Below are 26,988 nucleotides of genomic sequence, written 5' to 3'. Positions count from 1 at the left end.
TCTACTTCTTTTTGTAATGTTTTGTAATCTTTTTGGCTACCCTCTTTAAACAAACAGTCCAAAAGCCAATTTGATATGTTAATATATGTTGATAGGACCATATCATATATTCCCTCCCAAATTCTTCTTTGTTGAGGGAACATGAAAGGAGAATCTTTAACCTTTCTAGATTGATAGAAGTGGCTTCAGAACACAGTGAAGACAGGATTTCACTTATTGGTGTTTCAGATGTTCTGAGAAAGCATCTGGTGTATTCGATCTGTGTGATGGACAGGTATGAATCTTCTCTCAGTGGCATGACTCATGTTTGCTCCTTAGATTTTTGAAGATCAGCCATGAGAACTGATTCATGAGCCTGTGCATTTAGCCATTTTTCTTCATGAATGCTTTTTTTCACAAGGCTGAATGTGGTGATAGCAATTACTGGATTTATCTCTGCCAGAATGTTGAGCCCCTCAGCAATAGCTATAAAAGCTTATAGAAGTGTTTTAGTTCCTTTTTTTTACTAAACCTGATACATAAACACAGGTTTTTGCTGTGGTATGCTTTTAAAGGGGCATGGTATATAAATGCTATAGCTAGGACTTTGTGAAATAGTAGAAGAAAGGTAAATTCATTTTAGTTTGTGTTACAGAGATGTGAAATTTGCTGTGTTAATGGAAGCATGTTTCTCAGGAGCATGACATGGTAAAGGGCTGTCCAGTAATCTGGTAATTCTTCATTAACATGGATAGCTTCAAGGGTTAGTAATTATAACTCTGGAATAATATCTGGAGTTTTTAGAAGGGATTCTGGAGTTGCTGCCACTTTTCTAGGATGCTTTAGTTACCACAGAAACCAGAAAGCAAAGCAGAGTATACCTGAGCCCTGAAAAGGGGGTATCACTTGTCTCCTTTGCTCTGCTCTCGTAGGTGCCTCCCACCTCTGTGAAATTCTCTCAGGTCCCTGTCATTTCCAAGGAGTCTTAGGAGAGGAAAGGTTTAGCTTTAGGCACTTCCACCTCTCCTCAGATGAGGCAGGTTTCCTTAGGCCCAGATTATCTTCCCTCACAACAGCTTCAGGAAGGATAAATTATGACTCGGCCCAAGTTTCCCCCTCAGGTGCCACACACACGTGGAATGAGGATAGGATCATTCTGGTCTATTAAGATGTGGATAATTGCCACCAGATAAATTACTTCTTAGCAGTTCTGTGACATGTGTAGGGAATGAGGGAGATGGATGCTGGCCAGCTGCTTCTCTCAGAGTGTTACAAACTGACAGGACTGCAGGCAGTTAGGAGATGCTCTACTGCTGCTCTGAGTGCAGAAAGAAGAGGAGAAGGAGCACGTGTGTGTACCCAGAGCAGCTGCAAGCCTGGGACAGAAGCAAGAGGCACTACCTCCCAAACTGAAAGGGCTCACAGCCACCCTGGAAGGACCTTGGTGTGCAGGAGCTGGATTATTCAAACAGAATTCCTTGCTGCTTGAAATGATGTTTATTTTAATACGAAACCAGCTAAAGACTGGAGGTTGTCCTTGGTCTTGTCTCTCTACTCCAAAGAATGTGAGCATTGAAGGGAACCCAGTTTTTGATGTTTTCCCCTTGTTCCTTACATGCATTCTTGCTGGAAAAGTTTCCTTTCTTCCTGACATGTTGTTAGGGTGAGAATTACTTTGTTTAATTTGAAACATTTATATTTAAGCTGCTTGTCTTGATCAGCTTATCATCAATGGAGAGAAGACAAAATTTATAAGACTTCAACTGTCTGACCAGTTTTGGGCACTGATCCTAGTGTGAGGTATTTTGTACATTAGGGTTTTCTGCATTGCATATGTCTCTAATTTAATTTAGATTACCTGAATCTCACCCTTAGTACTAATTTACTGAGCTTTTCCCAGAAAGGGAAATGGCCAAAGAGACTTCCAGCAAATCAGAGAAGTTTTACCAGAAGAATATTAAGAGAATCAGGTTTGAGGCAACAGTCTATTTAAGGCAAAGATTAGAAGGTGGTTAATAACTTAACTGTTCCTTCCATATGCAGCGTTAGGAAAGATTTGAAATTTCCAGAGCTAAATAGACAGATTTATCTGGAGGTTTTGCTAGGCTGGACTGAGGCTGTAAATCGGCAGAAAGTCGAATTCTCTGTGGAGTAGATGCATGTGAAGTAGTAGTAGAGTTTAATTTATTTATATAGCTCTGGTGTTTCAAGGGAAAGATTTGAGGTGTTTGCCTAGGAGGATTGCTGAATCTGTAGATTTTAGTAGAGAGAAATCTTTATCCTGATGATCCTAGGGGTGCAGGTTTCTAAGTCAGCAAAGCACAGTGTTTCCCCAGGAATGGGGGTATTGTTTAGACAGACACCATGCCTGGAACTTTTCCAATAAGGATCTGAACAAACCAGAGAGAAAAGCTTTGGGTTGGTTTTTTTTGGTTTTGTTTTTTTTTTTTTTCCAGGGAAAGCAATAGAGAACGGTTTTAATTTCTCTGCAGCAACAGAAGGGAGCAAATATTTTTATGGGGTTCTTTACTTCTGTATTCAGATTCTATTAAAATTGCCATTGTGAGCCAGTGTGCATTTTTGTCAAATTGACTTGCAGTGTGCTGAGGTATTTGAGTAAAGGCTGGAGACATCCATCTACATAAGCATGTTTTCAGCTGTATTTACTGCATTGCTTTCCTCTGCTGTGGCCCTATTCTACCAAACAATTTTTAACTCTGTTTGGGGTATCTTTTATTTCATTTTAGGCTGTTTACATTTTGGGGTGTTTTTCTAAATACATAGCTTGATGGTAAGTTTTTCAAGTTTCATATTTTATGAAGTGCAAAAGCTGCTTTTTAATTGTATCACAACAAAGCTGCATTTTAAATATTTTGTAGAGGTACTGCATTACAAGTGTGTAATTTGTGAACTCAAATGCACTTGAATAGTGGTTTTTCATCTAGGGTGCCTGATTTTCTGGGGTATATGGAGTATTTAGAGATAATCCACTGAAATTAATTTCAGTAAAACATTTGTAGATGTTCTTCTGCATTCTGGCTTTTGTAAAAGATTCTGTGGACCCCTTGGTGGTTTTGTGCTTGCAAATAGGAAAAGGTTGGAAAACAATGTCTTAATATTAGAAATTCATCACAGTTCTCCAGAATTATTTGAGTGAGAGCAGATCTAGACAATACAGTAATTTCAGTAAAGAGGAGTATGAGAACATTCCCAGTTAGGATACAATAATATCTTTCTGCATTATTAAATAGCTTTCTTGGTGATACAACAAATCTGTAAAGTATTCCTGGTCTATAAAGCAAAATACAGAATAGGCCTCAGACAGGGTGGAAGATCTGAGTAGATCTTTGCTTGCTGGAGCTTCTCAGTTTCTCTAGAGCAGATCACTTCTGCTGCTGTTGATGTGTGAGGCTCTATAAAATATGGAATAGGTCTGGTTTTCACCTTTCCTTTGCACAAGTAACACAGCAACTGAACTCCTTTCACTTCAAGGAAAAGATTTTGGATTTAAAGAAGTCTATGATTATAACTACACTTGACCCATCCTTGAGTAATCTAGGACATTTTTATTTGCAAATGAAAATTTATAGAGATCTGGTGCACTGGTGGTCTTGCACAGTAGAAATAAAGCCCAGGTATGGTTTTGCATGTGAGCTGCTCTTGGGCAAGGTCTAATGCCCCAAAAGATCAATTACAATCTGAGTTTCTTCAAGCAGCTATGTGTGTTTAGAAGGCAGAGAAGTACCTGTGCCTCTGGCTGGGAGGGGTGGTGAAAATTAGGGGAAATTTTTTTCTTATCATGGTCTTAAATCTGAAATGGCAACAAATGACAAATTATTGTTTGGGCTTCTCTGCTAACAGGAGCTGAGCAATGTCAAAGCTTTTCCATTGTACAAGTGAAAATATTTTTCTAATTGCAAAAATTATCAAGGTCTTCAGATGAAAGGGAGTTTTTGGGCTTGGGCCTCACAGTCAGCATGAATCCTCTTTATCAATAGCTGCCCAAGCCCCTTGTCTTGGGGTGTGACTGAGAGCTGTGTGGAGCCTTGTGACTGTTCTAATGATGACACAGCTGGGTTGGACTCCACACTGCTCTTGGGGCCTTGAGAACAGCTCAGAAGCACCTACAAAGAGTAAAAGGAGGTTCTTGGTAGTGAATACATTGTGGGATTGATGAACTGAGCATGTGCTGGTTAATATAGCCAGTTTCGAAGTGTAAAGTGTTTTCAAATAAAATTAATTTCAAGATTCCAGTCAATAAAGTGACGTTGGAGCTGAGGAAAAGGGAAAGCCTTTTGCCAGGATGAGCAATGCTCGTTTCCTTGGTTTGCACAGTAAATGGGGAAAGCCTTTTATGCTGACTTTTTTTGTTGTTCATTTGTTTCCTGGCTCAGGACTAAGTATTTAATTGGTCATTTACAGACTACTAGTTGATTTCAGATCATTTGAATTTATGTAATGTTTCCCTCCCCTAGGGATTCTACAAATGAAACTACTGCACATTCAGATGCTGGCAGTGAGCTTGAAGAAGCAGAAGTCAAAGGAAAAAGGAAAAGGGGCCGTCCCGGCAGGCCGCCAGTATGTATAATTTATTTTGGTTTTGTTATGCATCTATTTAATTTATTTTTGTTTAGTTATGCATCTATTTATAATTGACTGTAGACTCTTTTTCATCTGATCAGCTTGTGGTCACATAAATAGGCTTTTAATGAGTCCTATGTCAGACTTTATGAAGACTTGTAGTATGAAATATTTATCAAATTGATGTGCAAACAATGTTTGAAATTTATGTCCTTTAAACAAGGACATAAAAATTTTGTCATAATAGCTATTAATTTTTCTTTTGCTAGCTGCTTTCATGAACAATACAGTTTTGTTATTATTGTCATTACAACATTCTTCCAGATATGAGAATATCCTCAGTAAGTACAACACTGTCTTCTTGAAAGTTGTAATGGACTTTAAGTGATAAATGGCATTCTAGCCATCCTTTTATTACTGTTAATCCCTTAATGTGAGTGGAAGAATTACAGCATGATATTTACTAGATTACTGAGAAAATCTATTAACCCCTTTAAAAGTCATGTGACTGACATGGACTGCCTTCTATTTGTAGACTGGAAGCTTCAAGGTGTCCCCTGGCATAGTGCAGCAGGTGATATGGTTGTTTTGTCTCTGCTGGCCTATCAGTAGGACCATTCAGAAACAGTTCTCTATTACATGGGTATTAGGGAGGCTTTCTCTTTTATTTTCATCTATTTTATAAAATAGACAATTTATTGGAAAATAAAGGGCAAGTTCTGGGTGTCATGTTGTCCTTCATGTTGGTTCTTGAAGATGATCAGTGTAGTTCCCTTGGCTGTATCACTTGAAGTACCCATGTGGAGTAAGACTTGGTGGGAACTCATGTGTTTGTTGTTGATGAGTTTGATTCACCTCTTAGCATTGCTCTGTGAATAAACTCACACTGTCAATGTGCCATATATCTGTATAGCACTAGGAGATGGGGATGATTTTTTTTAGCCCTGAGGGCTTTGATCCTAAGGCTTATCTCAAACCATGGGCTTGGTGAGAATGTAAGAATGGACAGATCCATGTGTTACTTTCAGGCATGCTGGCCAAGCTGGAGCAAATTCCTCTTTCCTGTTGGTTTTCAATTTGCATCACAGTCTCTGGACTCAAGGAAGGTGCCAACATTTTAAATCCTGGTGTTTTCTGGGCACGTTATCTTCCTTTTTGAAAGCTTTCAAACACTTTCCCATGATGCATATGTTCTTCATCAGGTAAATGGATTTGCTCATGAACATGAAGCCTCTTCAGAGCATGCCTTAAAGAAGTGCTTAAAGAGAACAGCTTATCTGTTTACATAGTTTGTAAGCAAAGGATAAAATGAATATTTAATTAGCAAATCTATGGGGTTTTGTAACTCTAATTAAAAAAAGGCTGGTCTAACCTGATTGCTAACCCAGAATGTTGTCACAATATACAACCTCAAGTTATAGCAACACCAGGGGTATTTTGTACCCACTGGAAGGGAAAGGTGAATGTTACAAAAAGCATTTCTCATTCCTCTGCTACACTTTATTAGTAGCTCCTATGGGAACATTTGCTGAAGCACTCTGCTGGTCCTGCTGTCAGGTTTCTAGGGGAGGAATTGCTCATTTTGCTTAGGACAACCCCAGGCTCATTAGGTGTGATTGTCAAGTGATGAGCATGCAGAGGGAGCAGCCATTGCTTCAGTCACAAAGTGATGGGCTGTGAGCTGACTGCTGCTGATAAGGAACAAGACCTCAGGGTTATCAGGGGGAATTCTGAAGCTTTATCTTAATGCTTAAGAGGAGTCAAACACCTCCAAATCCAGTCTTGCAACTTAGAGGAAGAAAATAGAGAATGAAACAAATACAGCGTCCTTTATAAAACTGTAGTTCGTCAAAATTTGGAAGAATTTGCTCAGTTCTACTTTCCCTTTTGACCTCCATCCCAAAATCTCAGGAAAGTGTATATTAGGACTGGAAGAGTTTCAGAGAGGAAAAGCAATATGGTTGTTCATGGACTGGGACTCAGCAGATCTCATTGCAGCCTCCTAGTCAGAGTGGGGTCAGCTTTGGGATCAGACCACGCTGCTCATGGCTTTTCCAGTTTGATTTTGAAAACTGCCAAGGCTGGAGACTGCACAGCCTCTCTTAGGTGCCTATTCCATTCTACTTCATGATAAATTTCTCCCTTTGTTCTTCTAAAAAAAAGAAAAAAACCCCAAAAGCAAAAAGCCACTCTAATGACTAGAAGAGAGATGCAAAACCTTTGGAAAGGCTAATCTAGGCAATTGAATTTACAGCATTATTTGATGTTAAAAGCCAGGGACTTGATAATTGTATTGCTTTATTAAACCATGTTGCCAGCCCAGCCACTTCTCTCAGGTAAAATGCCTGGTTCTTACAGGAGGTGCAGCTCTGACATTTTCCCTCCCAGCTCTTCACTACCATGGTTTTTGTTTCCTTCACAGGTACCACCTACCTGTACTTTCAGATGTGCAACAGATTAAAAGGTTTAGTTAAGTTCAGAAATGTTTTTCTTAACTTAGATTAGATTTAGCTTAGATGATTTTAATTTCTGTTGTAGATCTGAAGAATGGTAGCCCAAAGGCTTTTCTGATTTCTGTGGCTGGGATTTTTTTATAACTTAGATATTATGTTCTAATAAGATTTAATCTCTTCCAGCAAATGCTGATTTACTTATGTCTTTAGGCCATCACAGCTACAGTGGCACATCTGCCATAAACATACTGACCTCTTGGAAAGGGACTTTACTTTGTGCTGCATGATCCTATTACAGAGCTGCATAGAATATATTCCACTAAATATATGTATGTATTTTAAACAGGTTTCTGCTGAGTGTCACAGAATGGACTTGACCTTTTATCAGAAAGATACGTTACTACAAGAGGGTTTTCCAAAGAAAGACAATCTCTGCAGATTTGAGACCTTTGTAAGAAGATGGTGCTCATTTGAAAAACTGCCTTTTGTAGCAAATACCTCTTCAGTTCACAGAGAACTGTAATGCTTTGGGGGTACCTTCACTTTCTAAACCACTTGGAACTAGTTGATCTTTAAGATTTCCTTTCAATCCAAGTCACTCCATTCTAAAACACTGCATTTCAAGTAGCCCCTTCACTTCTGTCCACTGTTCTAATGAGTACTTGACTGAGCAGACTAGACAGTCAATTTGCCAATAGATGAAGTGCATTGGTGTTGCAGAATAGCTCTCAGAATCTAAGCTGACTGTCCTGAGCTCCCTGGCCCTTGCTGTGAGTTGAGCAGGGGCTGCACCATGTCCTGCTCCAGTGGCTGGGGCTGCCTATTGGCCACGTGCCCTTCTAAGCCCTGAGTCTCATAGAGATGCCCATGGAGGGCCTGGCCAAGAGCTGAGCCTGTCCAGCTAGTGGCATATTGTGGTGCACATGTTTGTGATGCTCTGTGTGAGGATACAGCATTACAACTGTCTGGGTATGTATTTAATCAATTCTGGGAATAGAATGTAACAAATTCTGTTTAAGGAGTGACTTCTAACAGTCCTCTCCTTGAAGTTCCTGAGTGATATTGGCCAAAGTGCCCTCTCTGTCTGCTGCATTATTGAAATACATGGGTATGGATGTGCTCCCCTGCTCTGCACAGGGGATTTGAAAGCCCAAGGGCTTATGATGCAGTGTAGCATTCACATCAGTGAGCTCAGATCAGTTATTGACCCATCCTTTTTTGTCTCCTCTTTTGGATCAACACTCTGTTCAGCACTGTTGGCATGCTTTATTTTAAACTACCTGGCCTCACTTTCCCAGGAGCTCAGAATAGCTTGGTTTAAACCTCAGCTGCTGGAGGTTGAGGCAGTGAGAGATCCCTGGCTGTGTTTCAGATTCGAAGGTGGAGTAGACGGATTTAATCTCTAATTCAGAGGACAGGAGAAACATCAGTTTGTCTGTTCCAGAGGTGGCAATTTGGGAATCTCTGCTGGTTTCTCTCTCATCCCACACTCAGAGCCACAGTGTATCTTTCTCCACTTAAAGCAAGATGAAACAAGGCACTTCTGATGCTTTTGTGCCAAGCAAAGCCTGTACAATTTTGCTTTCAGGTCCTTTTGTAGTTTTTGGTATGGAGGAGACAGACCACAATGCCTTATCTTTGCATTCATATGGGGAATTTTAACATTGCAGCAGATTCCTGGCCTTATTTAATCTTGCAGTATAGATGTTAGATACAGCAGGGGATTGAATTTTGCTTCTAGTTCCAAGTCATACGTGTCCTGATTAATAACAGGGAGGAATCCTCTTAGAAGAATTTCTTTTCATACAGTGGAGGTTTGTGGTTGGTGTGATTTACATCAGTGTCCTGTTTCAGCTTGCCTGCCTGATGATTTAGGTCTGTCCCTTACAACTGAAGGGAGTCTGCAGTTCAGTAGAAATGCAGTGCATCTATAGCAGCTTTGTGAAGACTTTTCTATCCTGTTACCTGTAACATTAGATGTTTTCCTTTTAAGCTTTTGATTGGATGGTTCTTGTATTTTTGGCAATCTAATATATTCTTCATTTTTCTGTGGAAATAGTCTTTTTTTGGTAGTAAATGTCTCAGCTAGAAGAATTGAAATTATTCAAGCATTTACAGCATACTCTCTTGACTCTTTAAGATGACTTTGAGAGTTCTTGATAGATTTTTAAATAAGGGTGAAAAATAGCACCACCGCTCCCAACACTGCCTCTGGTTTTTTTGTCCTAAACTTCAAGTGCTGCAGCTGAAGCAGCTCTGGGTGCCCTGGGTGTTAGGGGACCTGCACCTCTCTTTATTTGCAGGATGAGACTTTTCACAGGGAGCTCCTTGTTTGTTTCTATGACCAAAACAATCCACAGGACTGTGGGAATCCAAGAACCTTCTCCCTAGATTTCCATGAAGATGGTATGAAATGTGTCATAGTGGTTTTTTAATCCGGATTAACTCATGAAGACCTCAGGCATTACCATTCTTCCACTTAACAAAAGCTTATAACACAGAGCTTCTTGAGGGGCTGGTGCCTTGGAGAGGCAAGTTCTTCAGTTTACTCAAGTGGAGGTTAAAAAGTTTCTCCCACCTTCCCAGGGAAGTGGGGTATTCATTCCTCTAGATGACTCATGGTGGGAATGCACATACAGGTGATTGTTTTCAGGTGGTGTGTTAGGAGGAGTTACTGACTCTAGGACTCTCACTGCCTTCATTTCTTCATGAAGTGCATCACATCAGCTTGGGGAAAGTTAATGGAAAATGTCAAGCCACTTTTACTTTTTTTTGATAGTGTGTGAATCAATTTTCACTGTATTACTTGATTTTACAAATGTGGGTCACTATTTTCTTCACAGTAATTTTAAAGACATGAAAGGAAAAGTATTGTGTAGCTAATTTGTTGCAAAATCCTGAACTGCCACCATTTTAGTTTAATTGCAGTCAAGGTGAGTATTTTGTTTCCTGTTTGCATTCATTTAAGTCTTAAAGCAACAGGTGAGGTATGTGACAGTCAATATGGCCATTTTTGATTGTCACTTCTGTAGTGTATTCTGGAGCTTCTGAATTTCCTAATGCTGGTGTATATAAACCCTTAGCTTTTGTTGTCACAAATTTGAAAAGTCATCAGTAGTTTCTGTTTTCATTTGGCACCTCAGTCCATTTTGACAGCACACCAGCCCAGCTGTCCTGGTGTTTTGGAGTGAAATCACAAATGCAACTGCTGCAGCCTCTCAGCTCCAGGCAGCACTTTTCGTGGTGTATGATTAAAAAGCCTCAAGCATTCTTACTGTCTCATGCTGCTTTATCCCTCCCTTTGGCAGTCCTACCCACTTCAGGGGGGGACTTTCTGGTTCAAAGCTGTAAAATGGTGTGCAGTAATCACAATTTTTGCTCTTGTTAGGACTCAACGGTTCTGTTTTTCCTGTGTCTTGATGAGCATTGGATCCATGGGAGCAGCCCTGCTGCAAATTCACTCTGATCTTAGGAAACATCTCATTTTACAGCTGTCAGTGATAGTCTGGCAGGTTTACTGGGGCCACACTCCTTCTTGAGCAGGGCTGTTTCTGTGTGGAAGCTCTTCATGGTGTTGGAGAAAAGGTTTCTTTGTTTTTTTCAGAAGGATCACCCTTGCCTGTGAGTGCTTGTGTCTCTTTTCTGGGATGCACAGTTACCTGTGCCTGGCATCCTCAAAGCCAAACATAGTTTTTAGATTTGTAGCTTTTGCAACTCCACTTCCAAGAGCAAGTGCCTTTGGAGATATGCCACAGATGCTCTGTATCATGAGTGAGTCTTCTCTGTGTTTCTGCAGATGTACCAGTCCTGTCTTTTCCTTCACTTGCTTTGGTGGTGGTGGAGGATGTCTCCATCCTGGGATAGAATCATAGAATACCAGGTTGGAAGGGACCTCACAGATCATTTGGTTCAATCTTGTCTGGCAAAAACACAGGCTAGACAAGATGCCCTAGCAGCCTGTCCAGCTGAATCTGAATTGTACAATGTTGAGGAACCCCCAGATTCCCTGGGGAGATTGTTCCAGTGGCTCCTTGGTCTCTTTGAAGTAGAATTTCCTACTGGACTTTGTGCTCAGAGACAGGAACCTGTAGGAAGCTCAAGCCTGTCAACATGGCCTGCAAAGTTTCTTGCTGTAAATTCAGAGACATTATGTGCAAATAATGTTTGACAACTGCATTGTAATATTGTGTGTTAATGACTAAGGGACTGCCATGTGCTTTGTGCTTGCAAAACTTCAGAGCACAAGGCAGTTGCTGGAGGACTTATATATGATTTGTTTTATCTTCAGACTCTGGAGTGAGATTGAGCTTGGGCTTCCTGCCAGATGCCTGCTGGGTGGAAGTGCTGAGGGGTGGATGCCCTTTCACTAGTGCCTTTCCACCTGAAGACAGTGTTAATCCTTGCCTATCTCAAAGTTCACTTTTGGGGTTTTCTTCAGTCTTGAGTGGAGCATCCTGTCTACTGGTTTTGTCTCTAGAGGCAGGATTCAATACAGCTCCTGCATCTGGGTTTTGCTACCACAGCTTGGATACACAATGGCTTTTGTTAGATGCAAGATTTTTCTCTGCTCTGAGAGATGTTCTCATTGTCAAAAGAAAGTCTACACCAAAGAAAAATTTTATTCAGATAGACTCAGTAATATATCTGGTGCTAATTCAGGGCCAGGATATTGAGGTATTTACTTGGATCTGAAGAACCTGGCTTTACCCAGTACTTGGTCAGAAGTACATGTGTCAGTAATTTCTGTACCTCCTCTGAGGGCTCAGTGGTGATCTCACTCTCCCATTTCAGACTGGGAGCCTTGGTCAAATCACCTCCTTTTCCCAGGATACCTGACAAAGGGAATTTAAACTGGGCATTGACATGCCTGGTGATTCCACATTTGGAGCCTGTGTTTGTAGTACTCATGCTCAGGTACTAAAACAGGTGGCTTTTCTCATTGCTTTCACTACCAAGGTAGCTCTGGATATGTGCATTTCATATCCATCTCTTAACGTGTTTTCCTTTCATTCTTGCAACATTTAATGCCTCTCTTTCAATTACATGTGGAAAAAAACTGTCTAAGGGGGCTTGCATTAGTTTCTGTGGAGGGCATCAGTTTGCATTCAAGCTTTCATTTAGCAGTCCTTGTAGCTAGATGAAGTACTTACTGTCTCCCAGACAGAATAAGTGTATGGATTATATCTCTCCAAAGAGTCAATTTACTTCTAATTCTTTCCCATTTTAATAAATAGTGATCACATGTTTCTTTCAAGCTCAGTAGAACTTAAACATTTCATATGTTGATAATATACTTACTGTTACAAGCAGCTTTGCACATATTTAAAAATTCATTGAGGGAGATACTCTTGATCCTAAGTGCAAATGTTATCCAAAAAACTTCACAGAGATTGTACCATTATTTTAAGCTTTCCAGCTTGTACTTCTATGCAAGTCCTTAATTGAATATTTGCAAGAGGCAGTTGCACTCTACCTTGCCCTTTGCTTCAGCCCTCTGGCCCCACCCCTTTTAAAGCAGTGATCCCTTTTAAAGCATGGGGAAAGCTGGACTTGCAGGGCCCTCTTCTACCAGCTCTGCCAGAAATTAGTTCCCTTTCCTCTGCAGGAAGATTCTCAATGTGTCTGTGCTGTAATATGCAACTGAAAATGTTGACTTTTTGTTCTTTACTAAAAGCATTAATAGAAACTCAGCTGACAATATACTTGAGTAAACGGTGCCGTGAGCATATTGTCCAAAATTTAGTCTTTGAGTTGCTTGTGTGTTGTTTTCTTTAACATAATTCCTCACAATAGCTTCATTGTTCTGTGGAAAACAGCAGATTTTGCTTTTGTTTGCCTCACAGTAGGGAGAAAGAATAGAATATGGAAGTAAGAAATCTAATGTTATTTTCCCCAGATTTTTTTTTCTGTCTGTTTCACGAGTGACTTAAATTCAGAGCAAAGTGTTCAGTAGGTGAGTGTTGACAGGTGGTGTCTATACCACCTGATTAAAACCTTGAAGAACAGAGAGAAAATTTACATTAAGTAATTTAGACTCAAATGGAAAATGTTTTAACTCATAAAATTTTGAAGCAAGAGGCTGTTATGGTGATCTACTAAATCTGGCTGTACAAATTTGGTGATTTGAGTTGAAGAGCTGACTATGTACACAGTTTCTTATAAAAGTTGTATGAAAATACAGAAAATGAATGTTAATGTGGCAAATGTATTTTTAATAACTTAGTGTCTTAGATCATTAGTTAAGATCACCAGTTATTCTCAATGTCTATGTGAGACTCATACAGGGACTGACATCAACAAGTACTCCAGCACTGGGACTTGACCACTGTCTTGGGGTGACCGCTACTTACCTTGGCATGGCAGTGGCTTTTAAATAGTCCCTCAACAACTACTGAAAAATAAAATTATATGTACCTGACTGGATCAAGTCCTGGTTTATTTTCCTAGCCGACCGTGCTTTGAGCAGGAGGTCAGACTGGAGACGCCTTCCAGCCTGGCTCATCCATGATCTTTGTGTGTATCAATGTGTGTGAGGGTGTAACCACGAAATGCTTATGGATTATGAAGATAAGCTGGGTGTATAAAGAAACCCTGGGTGATTTCAGATGCAGCTAGAATAAACTTTCCCTCTGCTGGTTTTCTTTGCCCAGTCTGCCACGAAGAAACCCCGCAAGTCCCCAGCGGACAAGGGGCGTTCCGACGCTGGAGCCCGAGGGGCGAGTCGTGGGAGAGCCAACGGCCACCCGCAGCAGAATGGAGAAGGGGACCCTGTCACCCTGTTCGAGGTGGTTAAGCTGGGAAAGAGTGCTATGCAGGTAAAATGTCCCCTTGTGTTCCTCCTCACAGTTCAGTGTATCCTGACTGGAGTCCAGTCTCAGCTATGCTTTTGGGAACTGTAGTATTTTCTCGTGACTGCATTGGTCCAAGAGACTGGGTATGGTGAAGTACAGGACTGAGTGGGTTCTGATTTAGGGCTGTCATGTATCCTGCTGAAAAACAAGAGACCTGGCAGGGTCATCATATGTTTCAAATTCTCCATTATTTTGTTCATTACTCCTAAGTTAAAAATATATATTGATATTAAGCAGTTCATTAAAGTATAACCTGTAGCAAGCTTTATATGGGCAAAAAGTATATGAAAATAATGACAAATCCAAGCTTTTTTTTGTTCACTCTTTTTGTCAAGAATACCTGCTCACATAAGCAGGTTTGGAGTGCTTTGCACTGGAACTTGCATTCCTGCTATCCCCATCAGGACAGCAGGTGAAGGATAAGCTATTTGCCTAGACTTCCACTGAGTCTGAGGGAAAGCATTGATACATCCTGAAGGCAAATTTTTATTTATTGTAAAATAAATTAGATTGTCCTAGTTGCCTCTAGAAATGTTTATAACCCTCTTATGTTTTGATCAGTTCAGAGGCCTTTACAGGATGTGTGGGGCCAGGTGAGTTGCCCCTCAAGACTCTGCACAGAGGATTGGTTTTGAGAGTGTCCGTGTGGTGTTTGTAAGCTGCGGTGCTGCTTGGTTTTGAAATGCAAAGGAGAAACAATGGGTCCAAAACTCCTCAGCCCATGCAGTCCAAAGCCAACAGTCACTCCTGCTCTGATGGATTATTTAAGCAAACCTCCTTTACTTTGCATTTCAACAACGCAGGACTTAGGCAGTATCAGTTAGTTTGTTTTGATGCTGATTAACAAGAGAAAAGTACAAATTAGGAAAATTAGGTCCTAAGTCCCATTCTCAATATTACTTTCAGTGTAGCTAAAACCTAAGCTTCTTTTAAGTCTCACAGAAATCAAATATTGCAAATGAGTGAAAGTTGTTGAAAATTTTCTGCCTCAAACCCGTGGAAAATATGAGATTTAGTTTTAAAGAAGTAATGCACAGGAAGGAAATGAGAATTTTTGTTTGTAGCAGTTTCTGTGTTTACACTTATTCAGGATTGACCCTTCTTATCTAGTAGGTGAAGACAGAACAAATTTACTTGTAACAAAGCTATGGATTCCTTATGCCTTTTTTTCCTACAACAGAGCTTCAAACTTTGTTTGGTTTTCAGCACTTTTTCAAATTTTGTTTTTGGCAGGAATTGAGGAAACATCTGGAGTCTATTTTCTGGTTTTACTGTGGTACAGAACATACAATATACTTGATGTAGTATAGTTGACTTAGAGTTATTGATATTTGCAGAAGCCAAATAGAAAGGAATGAGCAACTGCTTTGATATTTGATGACTCTGGGTGTATGTGGAATTGACTTTGATACATTTTATCTATTTCAAAAGAGATGCTGACACAGATCTCTTGCAGATTAAATGCAAAAAAAAAATAAAATTGCATGTTTGTATTAAGAAACCTTTTGGAATTTTGATACAAAGAAATTGTGTTGAGAAGTGGAGAATTTGTACCTGCATGTGGATATTGCATGAATTGCATGTATATGCATTTGTATATGTAGGTGCATAGACACACACATGCCCAGCCTGAGAAAAGGTACACAGCACCATCCATGCAGGGGAGAGATTATATGCAAATAGTAAAGGAATAGGCAAGAGTGTTTGAAGGCCTCAGGTGCAAACAGGCAGAAACAACTTGAGCCCTAATTTCAGGAGAATGCATCGCTTGGGCACTTTTGAAAAATTTACTGTTGGTAAAAATATCCTAAAAAATTAAAGAAACCCTATAGTAGGAAAGAGAATGCAGTTAAAATGTGATTTAATATTTTTTAACTTGCACTTCTGGACAATCAGCTCATGTGAAACCAAGGTTCTGTAAACCAAACTTATAAGTGTCTTTATACTTACATTTTTCTGTAATAGCTTAGAGGTTTTGATGTAACAATTAGGAATGCTTGGCATTTTTGTTTTTCATAGTTTTGATGCAGATATTTTTGTTCACTTATAGCAATTTTGTCAATTTTGCAGTTTTCAAACAAGCACCATATATTTGTATTTGGCCAAACATATGACTTGCAATATTTAGTTCTTTCCCTGTAATATGAACATACTTTTTTTTTAGTGCTCCTAAGTTTGTTTCTAGCAATGAAAACCCAGAAAAATGTAATTAATATATCTTGAGATTACATGGGAATCATGTGCTTTTGTTTCTGATCTATCTGCTCCTGCTGTTTGCTTTTAGAATTTTTTTTAGTTGTTAGATTTTTCTGGCTTTGTGATGCCAATTCATAAAAGTCTGTTGCTGAATTCAATTTTCACTTCTAAGCGTCTCTATTTTGGTTCTCACAGCAGGATTCATTTATTACTTCTCTTCAGGCTTATTGCTGGTTGCTTCTTCCAGGGAAATAAAATCAGTTTAATTTTTTCTATTTCAAGTGTACATAACTCCAGCACTGCTCTTTGCATAAAATCTTGGCCTCTGTCACAGAGTGCAGCTTGTGTCTTGCTTGAACTCTGTAAATCTATTTGATGCCCACATTAAGTTGGTATCAGGCAGTTGTCAGTGCTTTTCATTTGCTCTGTAACCTTTTGTACAGTTAGTGCTTCAGCAATTGTTCTGTCAGCAGCTCTCTGTGTATGAAGTGTGACATGACCTTCTGCTCATGCTTTCTGCAGGTTTACTTTCAAGTGTTACTCCATTAGGACTGTTCATAGAACTTCTTCAGTGGTTCTTGTTTTCATAGTTAAACATGTTACTCTTCTGCTTTTTGTCATTTATCTCTTCCATAGATTCATTTTTTTAGTTATATCATTTTATGGTGACAGCTCTATCCTCTCCATTTCCCTACTCTGCACTTCCATAGGCAGAAGGGTCTCTATCAGCATTTCTCATGTGCTCAGCTGCCACTGGTGGGAATGAGGGCTTGGCTGAGCCTCTGCTCTTCCAGCTGAGCTGCCCAGGCAGAGACTGACCAGTAGCTGAAATCTTCAGACATCTCTGCATTGATCTTTATTGCCCTGTCCTCTTAATGGCAGGGTCACAGAACTTGTGATGAGATCAGATTTTGTTTAGGACTCAGACTGCCAATTTCTCATGAGTTATGAGCAGTTATCTGTAATGAAGTTTGTACTACTGGTGGTCAAACCAAGCATAGAAGTGTTCTGCTTTCTCATCTGCAAAGGAGCTTTGTTCCCCTAAAACATCAGAGAGAACTGATCATCAGTAATTGTAGGAAGAGTTCAGAACCAAAACATGAACAGATCTGTGCCTTGATTCTGGAATATCCCATGCATTATCAGTCACCCTTTATTGTTGTTAGCAGTTCACTACAGAGCACAGGCTGATTTTGAGGGGAAAAAAAAATTTTAAAAATTGCTGCCTCTGCTTATGCTCAGCTAATAAAAGGTAATCTTGGTGTTGATTAGACATAGTTCAGAATAAATATGGCTCCATTATCTGCCAGCAAGTATTTTAAGTATCCAAGTACCTAGTGTGTTGAAATGGAATTTTTCATGGTGCCACCAGTTCTTCCTTGTCTTTCCAGAAAGCAGAGGGATGCACAGGGTTCCTCACTGTTCTTACCTGCACATCTTGGCACATGGAGATTTGTGTCCTTTGAGGTTCCCTTGCTGTCCAAGTAAAGCTGTACTTGTAGCACTGCTTCCCCTGCCTTGAGAAGTCCATCTCTGGCAGTGGGACAGACTTATTCCTGAGTAGAGTGACTGCAGAACCATATTTACCTTATGCAGGAGGAGTTACATGTGTTTTTACATAGATCCTTGAGAGTAAGAACATCAGAGCAGCTGTAACTGGGTTACACCAAAAATCCAACAGCCTGTCTCTGGCAGTGGCAGCTAAGAAAGGGAATAAGGTGGCACAAACAAATTTTGGGTTTTCTCCCTACCTCTGACTGTTGGCAGTTCAGGGCCATTGTGGTGTCTGTTCTCAGTGGCCTTAATGGCTCTCTCTTCTCAGAGTTTCTTTTCTCCCTCTAGAAATGTTTTTTGCCAGATCACATCTCTGTGATTCCCTCAGCTATTTCTGAAAGTGGAGGTCTTTGAAGATTAAGAATATACAGAGATCTATTAAGTATTACCCATGCTTTTTGTGGTAAATGCATGTTTTAGTTTAATTGTAATTTATTGTGTTTTAACTGCTGGATTCTCCAGTTGAAGGATGGATAATAGCTCAGGGTTTTCCCAGATTGTCTCAGAAACTCCTTAGGAGTTTGAGTATGCAGTCTGTAAAGTTTACTGGGCAAAAAGACTGCATCTATTATTAACATTTAAACTAGTATCTTCATTTTGCTCAACAGATTTCTTTTGTAGCCTAATCTTGCTTTGCTTTTGATTGTATGGTACTGAATTAAAGGAAAAAAATGAAAACTAGGTACATGTTTTTATAGTTGTTACACTGGGAACAATTTAGCCACCAAATGAAGCATTAATTAATTTAGAAGAGTATCCCTTAATACCAAATTAAATTTTCTGCAGTCATCACACAAGGCTTCTTTTCCTTTGTGATTTAATAAGATGTGAGATGATTTTGCTGTTAAGTGCCAGTAGTGCAGTGTGTGAAAGCATTTGTACCTGAAAATACTCATTATACTTGAAGGCAGAGGAGTCTTTTGCTGTGTAGAATGTTGATGTTCTTTGAACTGTCTGGGGTGATCTGTGAACCCTTTACAAACCGTGCTAGCAAAGGAGTGCGAATCAGGTGTTTTAATAAACTGATGGATCTCTTGCTGGAATAACTCCATTTTGTTTTAGCACTCCTCTAAGTGTATTTTCATTCTGATTCTCAATGTTTATGAGAAGTTTTGATGCTTTGTGGCATCATTCATGCCCATGATTGGCTCAGCTTAAACAGACCATGTAACATGTCAACTGTGGGAGATGAGCGCCTGCAGGAGTTCTGTACCACCTTGGGAAATCCTCTTGGTGGGAGCTCTGTAAGGTGCACCCACCTTTTCTGAGCACTCAGGTGAGGAACTGCTGCTCTGGGTGCAGATCTGCTGGGCAAGAGTGCCCAGCCTCAGGAGCTCCTGTGATTTAAGTGCATTTGAATGCAGAATTTTCCCAGTACCTTTTATGTACTCAGTGTAATGCCAGTTAACATTTATCATTCTAAGATTCTCCTAAGAGAATAGTGCGTTTTTCTTTTCTTTTGGTACTGTTTTTTGTCCCAGATGGTTCAATGCAACATGTTACATTGATTGCCCTGTGTAATGATATATAATACCCAGTCTACTGCACAGAAATGTGTTTACCAAAATGCCAAACAGATAATCCTGTATGGAGACTATAAATCCCTTAGTTTTATTGGGAAAAAATATTTCTAGGATTGTATATTCCTTTCCTATCTGTGGTTCAGAAATTAAAAAGTTACATAGGTAGACACTGCAGAAAACAAATTCTCATCTTTGCTTACTCTTATCTAAGGTGAGATTTTTGGGGTTTTTAAAAGAAAATAATTTTGACTTATTAGGAAGTGCATGATAGTTGTTAGCAAAGTATGAACTCTTTCATAATTTAGAATTATGATCCTTAGAGAAAAAGAATAAAGTGCATGTCCTCAAGCTGCAGTTCATTTTTATTATCCTTATATTAGGTTTTCTCTGGGTGTATATTAGACTTTGTGCCTGCAGTTTGGAATGCAGCCAGGCACTCATCCTGGAGTGTGCTGCCCAATCTAAACTGCATGTACTTTCTCACATTAGGATCTACCTTCTCCCCAGTAGCCATCTGTGTAATTTCTTCAATTTCCACAAAATTTATCCTTAAAAGGCTTTAATTCTTTTTTTAAAAACCCAACCTGAACAGATTGACTTAAAAATTTTTATGCAGAGTGTTTTAAGTCTCTCACTACTTGCTTTTTTTTCCCCTTGGGTCCTTATTTTTCGTGTACTAAGTTCTTCTCACTATCTGTTCAAGTGTATTTTCTGCTTTTCTATTTGAGTTGCTCTTTATACAGGTTATTGAAATATTTAATGTCACAGTGCATTTCTTTTTTAATCAGTTTAAAGTTTCATTTGAGTGACTTTGGGTTTTTTGCTGAAGTTTAGTGTAAGCTTTGATTTTTGAACTTTTTTCTACCTTGATGTAAACACATTGCACACCCATTCTAGAGTAAATTTTTTCTTTCATATTCACTGTAAATTAAGCATGTCCATGATCAGTTGTATGAAATGGCAAATTATTTCAAGTTTTGTATCCTCAATTTGCCTTGATTTACAGTTCACTGAGATCTTCCATTTTAACATGAACTTTGAATATGATGTCATTTGTTTTCCCTTTTGTTTGTAGCACTGTTGCCAGATTGTTACCTAATTGAAATTGTGAAATAGCTTTTTTTGAAATCAGCTTTCATTAATATTTAGTGGAACTGTGCTAATTTACACGAGCTGGCAAGGTGTCCTCTGCAGTCGGTCCCTCTGCTTCCTCCAGCCCTTAATGCTCCTCAGTTCTCTCACACTGGGGGAATATGAAATGGATTCCTAGCTGCAAAGCCTGGAGGAGGTAATAAGATCACTAGCTTCATTCTTTCATTCATTGCATCTGACTTGCTTTTACTGGCAAGCCCAAGCTGCTGTTCCTCTTCAGCACCATAAAATGCTTTGGTTTATCTTTTAGCACACTTTGAGATGTGAAGGTCAACATTTCTGCAAGTTGATTGATTTGAAGTTATTTACTCAGGCTCATTTATTCTGCTGTTTGCTTGACTTCATTAGGGCTTCTTATTTCTGTGGGGTTGCTTACCTGGCTTATTCTTCAAATTATGCTCTGTGGTAGTTTTTAAAAAAGAGTCATCAAAGAGTTCATTTCTGTGAGATTCTTTTGAAAACCATTGCAGGCTTTGGAAAATCTTTGTTCTCTGTATTTGTACCATACATCATCTGCCATTTGCAGGAAACCTTGACTTTTTACTCAGGTCTCATAAGAATAGAAGCAATTTCATAATTTTAAAAAATGGTTGAGTCTTATTTTTGTGATGTAGCTGTATGGACTTGTTGACTGACCCAGAGATGTGGTGCATGTGTGTGCCTGTGTGCATGTATCTAAGTGTGTGTGCATGTGTGTCCAGATGTGTCCTGACAGCAGGGAGTGGAGGAAGGTTGTTGGTGTTACTGGAGTCATTTGGAGGCTTTATCTGTGGGATTGAGCTCATTGCCAAAGGAGCCTTTTCCTTGTGTGTGTCCCTTGAAGGTGGTGACTCCCAAAAGCATGGATGTGCTGCCCCTGGGCAGGCTGCAGCACATGTCCTGTGGGTCCTGTGCTGAATTTATCATGTATTTCATGCACAGCATGCAAGTGCCCATTTCCATATGGGAAATCCATGCTCCCCACTGCATCTGGAGGTAAAAACATCTGGAAGCAGATGGGTACCAGTGGAGCAGCTCATGCAATCTATGGCTGCTTTCTTTCCGAGGTGTTTTGTGGGAGTAGGCAGGGAGACTTGTGGAGATGGGTTCTGGGGGATGGAACCTGCTTGTAGCCACCTCCTTTCCAAAAGGGCCACCTGGTCCTTCCCTCCTGTCACCTTCTAGGTGTTAATGATCTGTGTGTGGGACAGGTGACAGAGAGGGGCAAGAACAGGAGGTCCCTGGGCAAGGGGATCAAGTGTGGGCCACTTCCCTGAGTTCGCTCTTGGATTATTTATAAAAAGAGAGTTTGCTGTTACCTGAGGCCTGTTGGTTAGAAATTCTTGTTTTTAATAGGAGTCCTTCTCTCTATGCATATTTATGCAAAATAATTCCATTTCTGGCAAGGCTTGCATGTTGCACCATTTGCTACACTGCTGCCTGTGGTTTGATTCCTTTTTTGCTTGTATTCAGTCTTTTTTCCTGGTATTTGCATTACTGCTGTTTTGTCTTGGTTCAGTTGATGCTTGGTCTCTCTTTTGGGTCTGATGTGTGTCATTTTTATTTATTCATCTAGTGTTTTCAGTTTTTATAGCTCTTTTCAGTTACATCAAAAGTCAACAGTTTAAGTTCCAACTGTTGTAGCATATGTAGTCTGGCTTCATCATCTCCTGTTGCCTTAAACTGTAATTTCTGACAGAATTAGGCAGCCAGCATGCCAAGTGTGCATGGGGGCTGAGTGTGTGGGGCTCTGGGTGTTACTCTGGGGCACTGATTTTTAGTGCTTGGTGAATGCAGTTTGTGTGGCTCTGTGCTGATGCTGGCAGGTCAGGTGCCTGTATGTGACTTATTTCCTGCAGCCCCTCAGTCAGTGGAGCTCTCCTGGGGTAAACACAACATTGTGCAGCTCAATTGCATTGTCCAGCTCTCCACAGGTGCCTGTTCAGAGCAGGGAGTTACACTGACTGTGCCTGGGTGTGTCACACACCGTGGGGAGTGCCAAGGCACTGAGAGCTTCTGCCTGCCAGCTTAGATCACAGGAACCCTACCCACAAATTCAGATTGTACTTCCAGCTTTGTCACTTCTCTGGGAGGTCAAGACAGTCTTTGCCTGCTATCCCTCTGAGAATCTTTGCTCTGCTTTTTCTGCTTTTCTTATCTACTGCTGCCACTGAAGACTGCATTGCCTCAAGTCTGGTCCCCAGGTCTGGAGATGAGCCACTTGTCTTTATTTCTCTGTAAATTGCACGATGGTTTTGGGTTGAGGTGCAAGTGCCACGCTGGTAGGACAGAGTGGGCCCCCAGTGCCCAAGGACACCATGTGTCCCACACAATTCTTTTTGTATGACAGAGAAAAAATAGAAGTGACAGGAGCTGCACTGATGCTGCAGTGTGAGATAGTGCTGCAAAAATAATTTAAATGATTTTATAAAAGAAACAGAAGCAAAATTTAAAGGTATTCCTTCATAGTTCTTTTCCTTGGCTCCCATTTTTTTAAGTCCAGATGGGTTCTTTGGAGTATTTACAGCACAGTCCATGAGAAGCTGCAGTGGTGTGGCTGAAGGGGCAGTGCTGTAGTAACAAACAGGAGTAAGACTGAACGTGGGAGGGAATTTCTTGGGCCAGCCTTACTTCCATGGGAAGTGTTTTCTATGAAAGTCAGCTGTGGATAATGAACAGATGCTGGGAAAATAGATATTAACACTCAGGGAAAGCAGCTGAGATTTCCCAGGCTCAAAGAAGAATACAGTAGACTTCAGAAACTGTCAGGAGATGTGTGACAAGAGTGGGCAAGGATAAAGATACAGAATTATTTCTGGGCAAGCCACATGGCACAGGGTAGGATTATTCTGCCTGGAAAGAGGTGACCAGATGGAAGCATGAAAAATGCAAACAGGGGCTTGGAATTTGTTTTTTCTTGTTTCATAAGAATTGGGTCACATCAAATGGATCTAACAATTGGCAAGTTTAAAACACAATTATTCTTTCATTTTGCAGTGAATAATTAACCCTTGCACACTGCTGCAAGACAGTGTAGACATAAAGCTGGTTTAGACAGACACATCCATGAGAGAAGAAATTTGCTGGGGTCTTAGGGATCTGGGACAGTAACTCAGAAATATCAGTGTATTCTTGCCCTTTTCTTATGCTTTTCCCTGCATGTGTAAGCCGTGCAGTTCAACCTGTTGTCTGGCCCTGCACAGCTGCTATTTTCTTTAGTGTAAAAAATAGCTCTGGCAATTTCATGTTCTGATATCTACAGTAATAGAGCTGTTCAAACAAATCTTGTAAATTGGTAGTACACCAACAGCCTGGTCATTAAGCTCTGTCAATATTTGGTGTAGTAAATACTTTTTACATTCAGCTACATTTGGTTTCTGTGCCCTGGAGAACTTTGTTGATTGATTGAAATGATTGATACTTCCAGGAACAGGGCTGAATTCATAATGAAATAACAGTGAGATAACATTTCAGATAACTGGTTTTGTGCTGCTGCTTCCTCAACTTGTGTGAAGCTTAATTAAAGGCCAGGACTTGCTTCCTAATTTCTTCTAAGTAGCAGATGGACCCTTTTTAAGATTGCTTTTCCTACTGGGTGTGTGTGTGTGTGTGTATTGGGAGGCAAAACGTGTGAAAACTGAGTTTCCTGGCCAATTGGGTGTTTAGAGATTGATGCTGGTTGTTGGATATGATAGCACTGCTGGTCTGCTCCTGGCTCAAGGCTGAGTGCAGTGATGTGTGTTAAACATGCAGGGCTTTGGCTCAGCTCAGAGTTCCCTCTGTCTCTGGGACATACACAGGTGCTTTGCTGCATCCTTTTCCTCACATACCTGCCAAGGGTAAACTTGGGAGTTTGCACCTGGATAAACTGGAAACTGCAGAGGCATTTTTCAACATCCCTCCCTTACAGCTAATTAAGAAAAAGGCAGATTTTTCTAAGAGATCAAATTGTTTGGATTCTTTTGTCTTTCCTATTGATTCCTTTTCAGCATGGTAGAAGCCAGTTGTGTGGGCATGGTGGGGTGTTTGTATGTGTGTGTGGCTTTTTAAATTTAATTTTATAGAAATTCATTATAGACCTAAACTGTCCAGCATAAACTAATCTATTTGCAAGGTGTGCTCTGATAACACAATCAGGCTTTTCCTAATGAATGCTGTTGCATTTGTGGAACAGAAAAGTTTCTTTTCCCTCATAAAATAAGTAAAGCATAATATTTGATTACATTAAATATACACAATTCCTTACCTACAGTGTTTATGTAGCTGAGGAGCTTGGAATATCAGAGATGATGAAAATAGCTGCTGGCTAACTGTAGTTAGAGGGCAGTTGAAAACTGACTGAATTTCCTATCCTGTGATCCAGGTAGCTTAGAAACACCCTAAGTCCAACTTCTGTGTATTATTTTATTTACTGTGTATTCCTCATTATATTTTATTTTCCTGAACTATTTAAAGTGTTCCTGAGTGACTGACTGGGATATTCACTATGCAATATAAAATCAGTATTTATCCTAAAGTATTTCTGTTCATCAGTTTTCTGGCAATATGTTGGTCATTCTGAATGGAGTAACAATATTTGGTTTTTTCCAACACAATTTTAAAACTGAAAAAATTCTCTAAGTAGTTTTGGGGAATTACAGTAATTTCAACTTGAACTTGTGTTTATGCAATATAATACCAGAAAATGATGCATATAATTCTGCTCTCTAACAATATTTGTTCTGTCTCCACCTTGAGAGAAGGTGCATAGATATTTCAATTTGTACACATGTATAATTATGCTAAATAAATGCTCAATTATAAAATTATATTCTGAAAAGAATAAGTCATTTGCCTTTAATAAAACACTTTTTAAGAGTCTCTGATAAGTATTCTTTTTTTCTTGACAGTCTGTGGTGGACGACTGGATTGAATCATATAAACAAGACAGGGACATAGCACTTCTGGATTTAATCAACTTCTTTATCCAGTGTTCAGGATGTCGAGGTACAGAACATGAGAAACAAGTTGTATAGAATAAATCTGACCTACAAACATGTGTTAATGCAAATGCTGTAAAGATGGGGAAGACTCTTGGATTGGTGCTCCTTGTGTGCATGGTTTGTATAGAAATATTGTCTGCATTCCAGAATAACTTGATTTAAAGCTTGTTTGTCAAGGACTGCCCTTTCTCTTTCTCACTTTCCTGTCATCATGCTAAAGTGTACAAATCCTCACAGAGACATTCTACTCATCATCAGCAGGAGACAAAAATCTGGTGCTCCAGGTAGGCATAGCTTTATTTTCCCTCTGTTTCTTCCCCATTTTTTAATTGAAAAAAATAGTAGGTAACTATACCTTAACTTTGATTTTTTTTCTTTATTTTTAGGAAAATAATTTTTTTTTAACTGAAGAGGAAAGAATCAGGCTTCAGTTCACAGCAAGAAAGATTTCCTGTGGATGGAGCATCAGTGTTATTTGTTGCTCTGTGATCCTTTGTCATGTCAGCAGCGAGTGCCCTGCCTTTATACCCTCCTTAAGCAGTCTCCATTACCAGGCATGCAGCAGTCAGTCATTCCAGCATTCTGTTCCACACTGTGCCTTCTAATGAATTTTTCATGTGTTGTCTTTTTTCTGTTAACTCAGCCTTGAAGAGAGAGCTCTACTCTCTCTGTAGCGCCCAAAACCAAATTATTTACTGTTTTCTGATGCTTCCTAGAATTTACTTTGAATAGAGTTGAAAATAACTCACAATTCAGAAATTCTTTTTCTTCGTTTTGTATCTGATGTGGGAATATACCTTTAAGCACCAAATGGTCTGGATAGAAGTCCCTTTTCTTTCTTCTTCAGTATAAGGTGAAGTCTTGAGCAGTTAAAAGCATCAGAAAAAAGAAACAGGAACCATCAGCAGCTTCAGCAACTCTTTTTCAAAGCTGAAGGAAATAATCTTGTTTTGTGGATGACAGGAAAGACTGAAGCTCTGGGAGCATCCTGTAAAAGGGCTGAAGGTTAGAGCTTAGGTTACCAGCCTGTGTCAATGTCTGCACTGTTCACACAGAGACCATGAAACATTTTTTGGTTGTGTTTGGCAGCTTATGTGAAGGTAGTAGTATTCTCTGTGCTTTTTCTTTTTTTTTTTTAACTCTCCTGAAGTGTACATATGAAGAAAAAAAAAAAAAGAAAAGGAACCCCACAAGAATTTGGGCAGCATTAAACCAAAGGCATCTTTGGCCATATGTTTATATTGTTGATGCAAGCTTTTGGTGAAGGCATGTCATAAATATCTTCATTCCCCTGCTGCTCTCTAATTTATTCTCCCTTTCTTTCTCCTCATTAGAGAAAGCAGCACTCTGATAAGACTCCTATTTTTTAAACCCCTTGTTGGTGAGTGATGCAGGCTGAATGCCCACTGTCAGCCATATGCTGCTGGAGCAAGTGCTTCCCAAAAAAGCTTTCTGTGACTGGCTGGGAGGCAGCAGCACTGTGAGTGAGTGCCTGATGTCATTGGCTTACTTGGCTTTTCTTTGAATGGTGACTTCTCATTTTCACTGCTCTGCTCTGTATCCCAGGGCTATCTCTGCTGAGCTTCTTTCAGTGCCTTCTGCTCCCAAACAGCAATGGTAGGAGAAAGGAAGCAAAAATTTCTTGTCCCCCAAGTTTATAGTGTGCTTGGGAGATTATTTCTGTGCTGGAATTTTTGCAGTGGCTACAGTAACAGCTGTTGAACAGGGTTAATATCCT

General features: G+C 39.8%; 1 protein-coding gene across 2 annotated transcripts in view; it reads left to right on the top strand.

Annotated features, from left to right (window-relative positions):
- Window positions 1–26,988, top strand: part of STAG1 (STAG1 cohesin complex component) — a 154,072-nt gene that overhangs the window by 41,742 nt on the left and 85,342 nt on the right. For both annotated transcript variants that reach the window (XM_066556791.1, XM_066556793.1), the window contains 3 exons: window positions 4,455–4,557; window positions 13,664–13,828; window positions 25,158–25,254. In XM_066556791.1, the coding sequence (XP_066412888.1) occupies window positions 4,455–4,557; window positions 13,664–13,828; window positions 25,158–25,254 (365 nt within the window). The remainder of the gene's footprint in view (window positions 1–4,454; window positions 4,558–13,663; window positions 13,829–25,157; window positions 25,255–26,988) is intronic.

The sequence above is a fragment of the Molothrus aeneus genome, chromosome 10 (assembly GCF_037042795.1).
Source record: "Molothrus aeneus isolate 106 chromosome 10, BPBGC_Maene_1.0, whole genome shotgun sequence".
Taxonomy (NCBI): domain Eukaryota; kingdom Metazoa; phylum Chordata; class Aves; order Passeriformes; family Icteridae; genus Molothrus; species Molothrus aeneus.
Note: the sequence above shows the minus strand (reverse complement) of the source record. Positions and strands in the feature narration are given on the sequence as shown.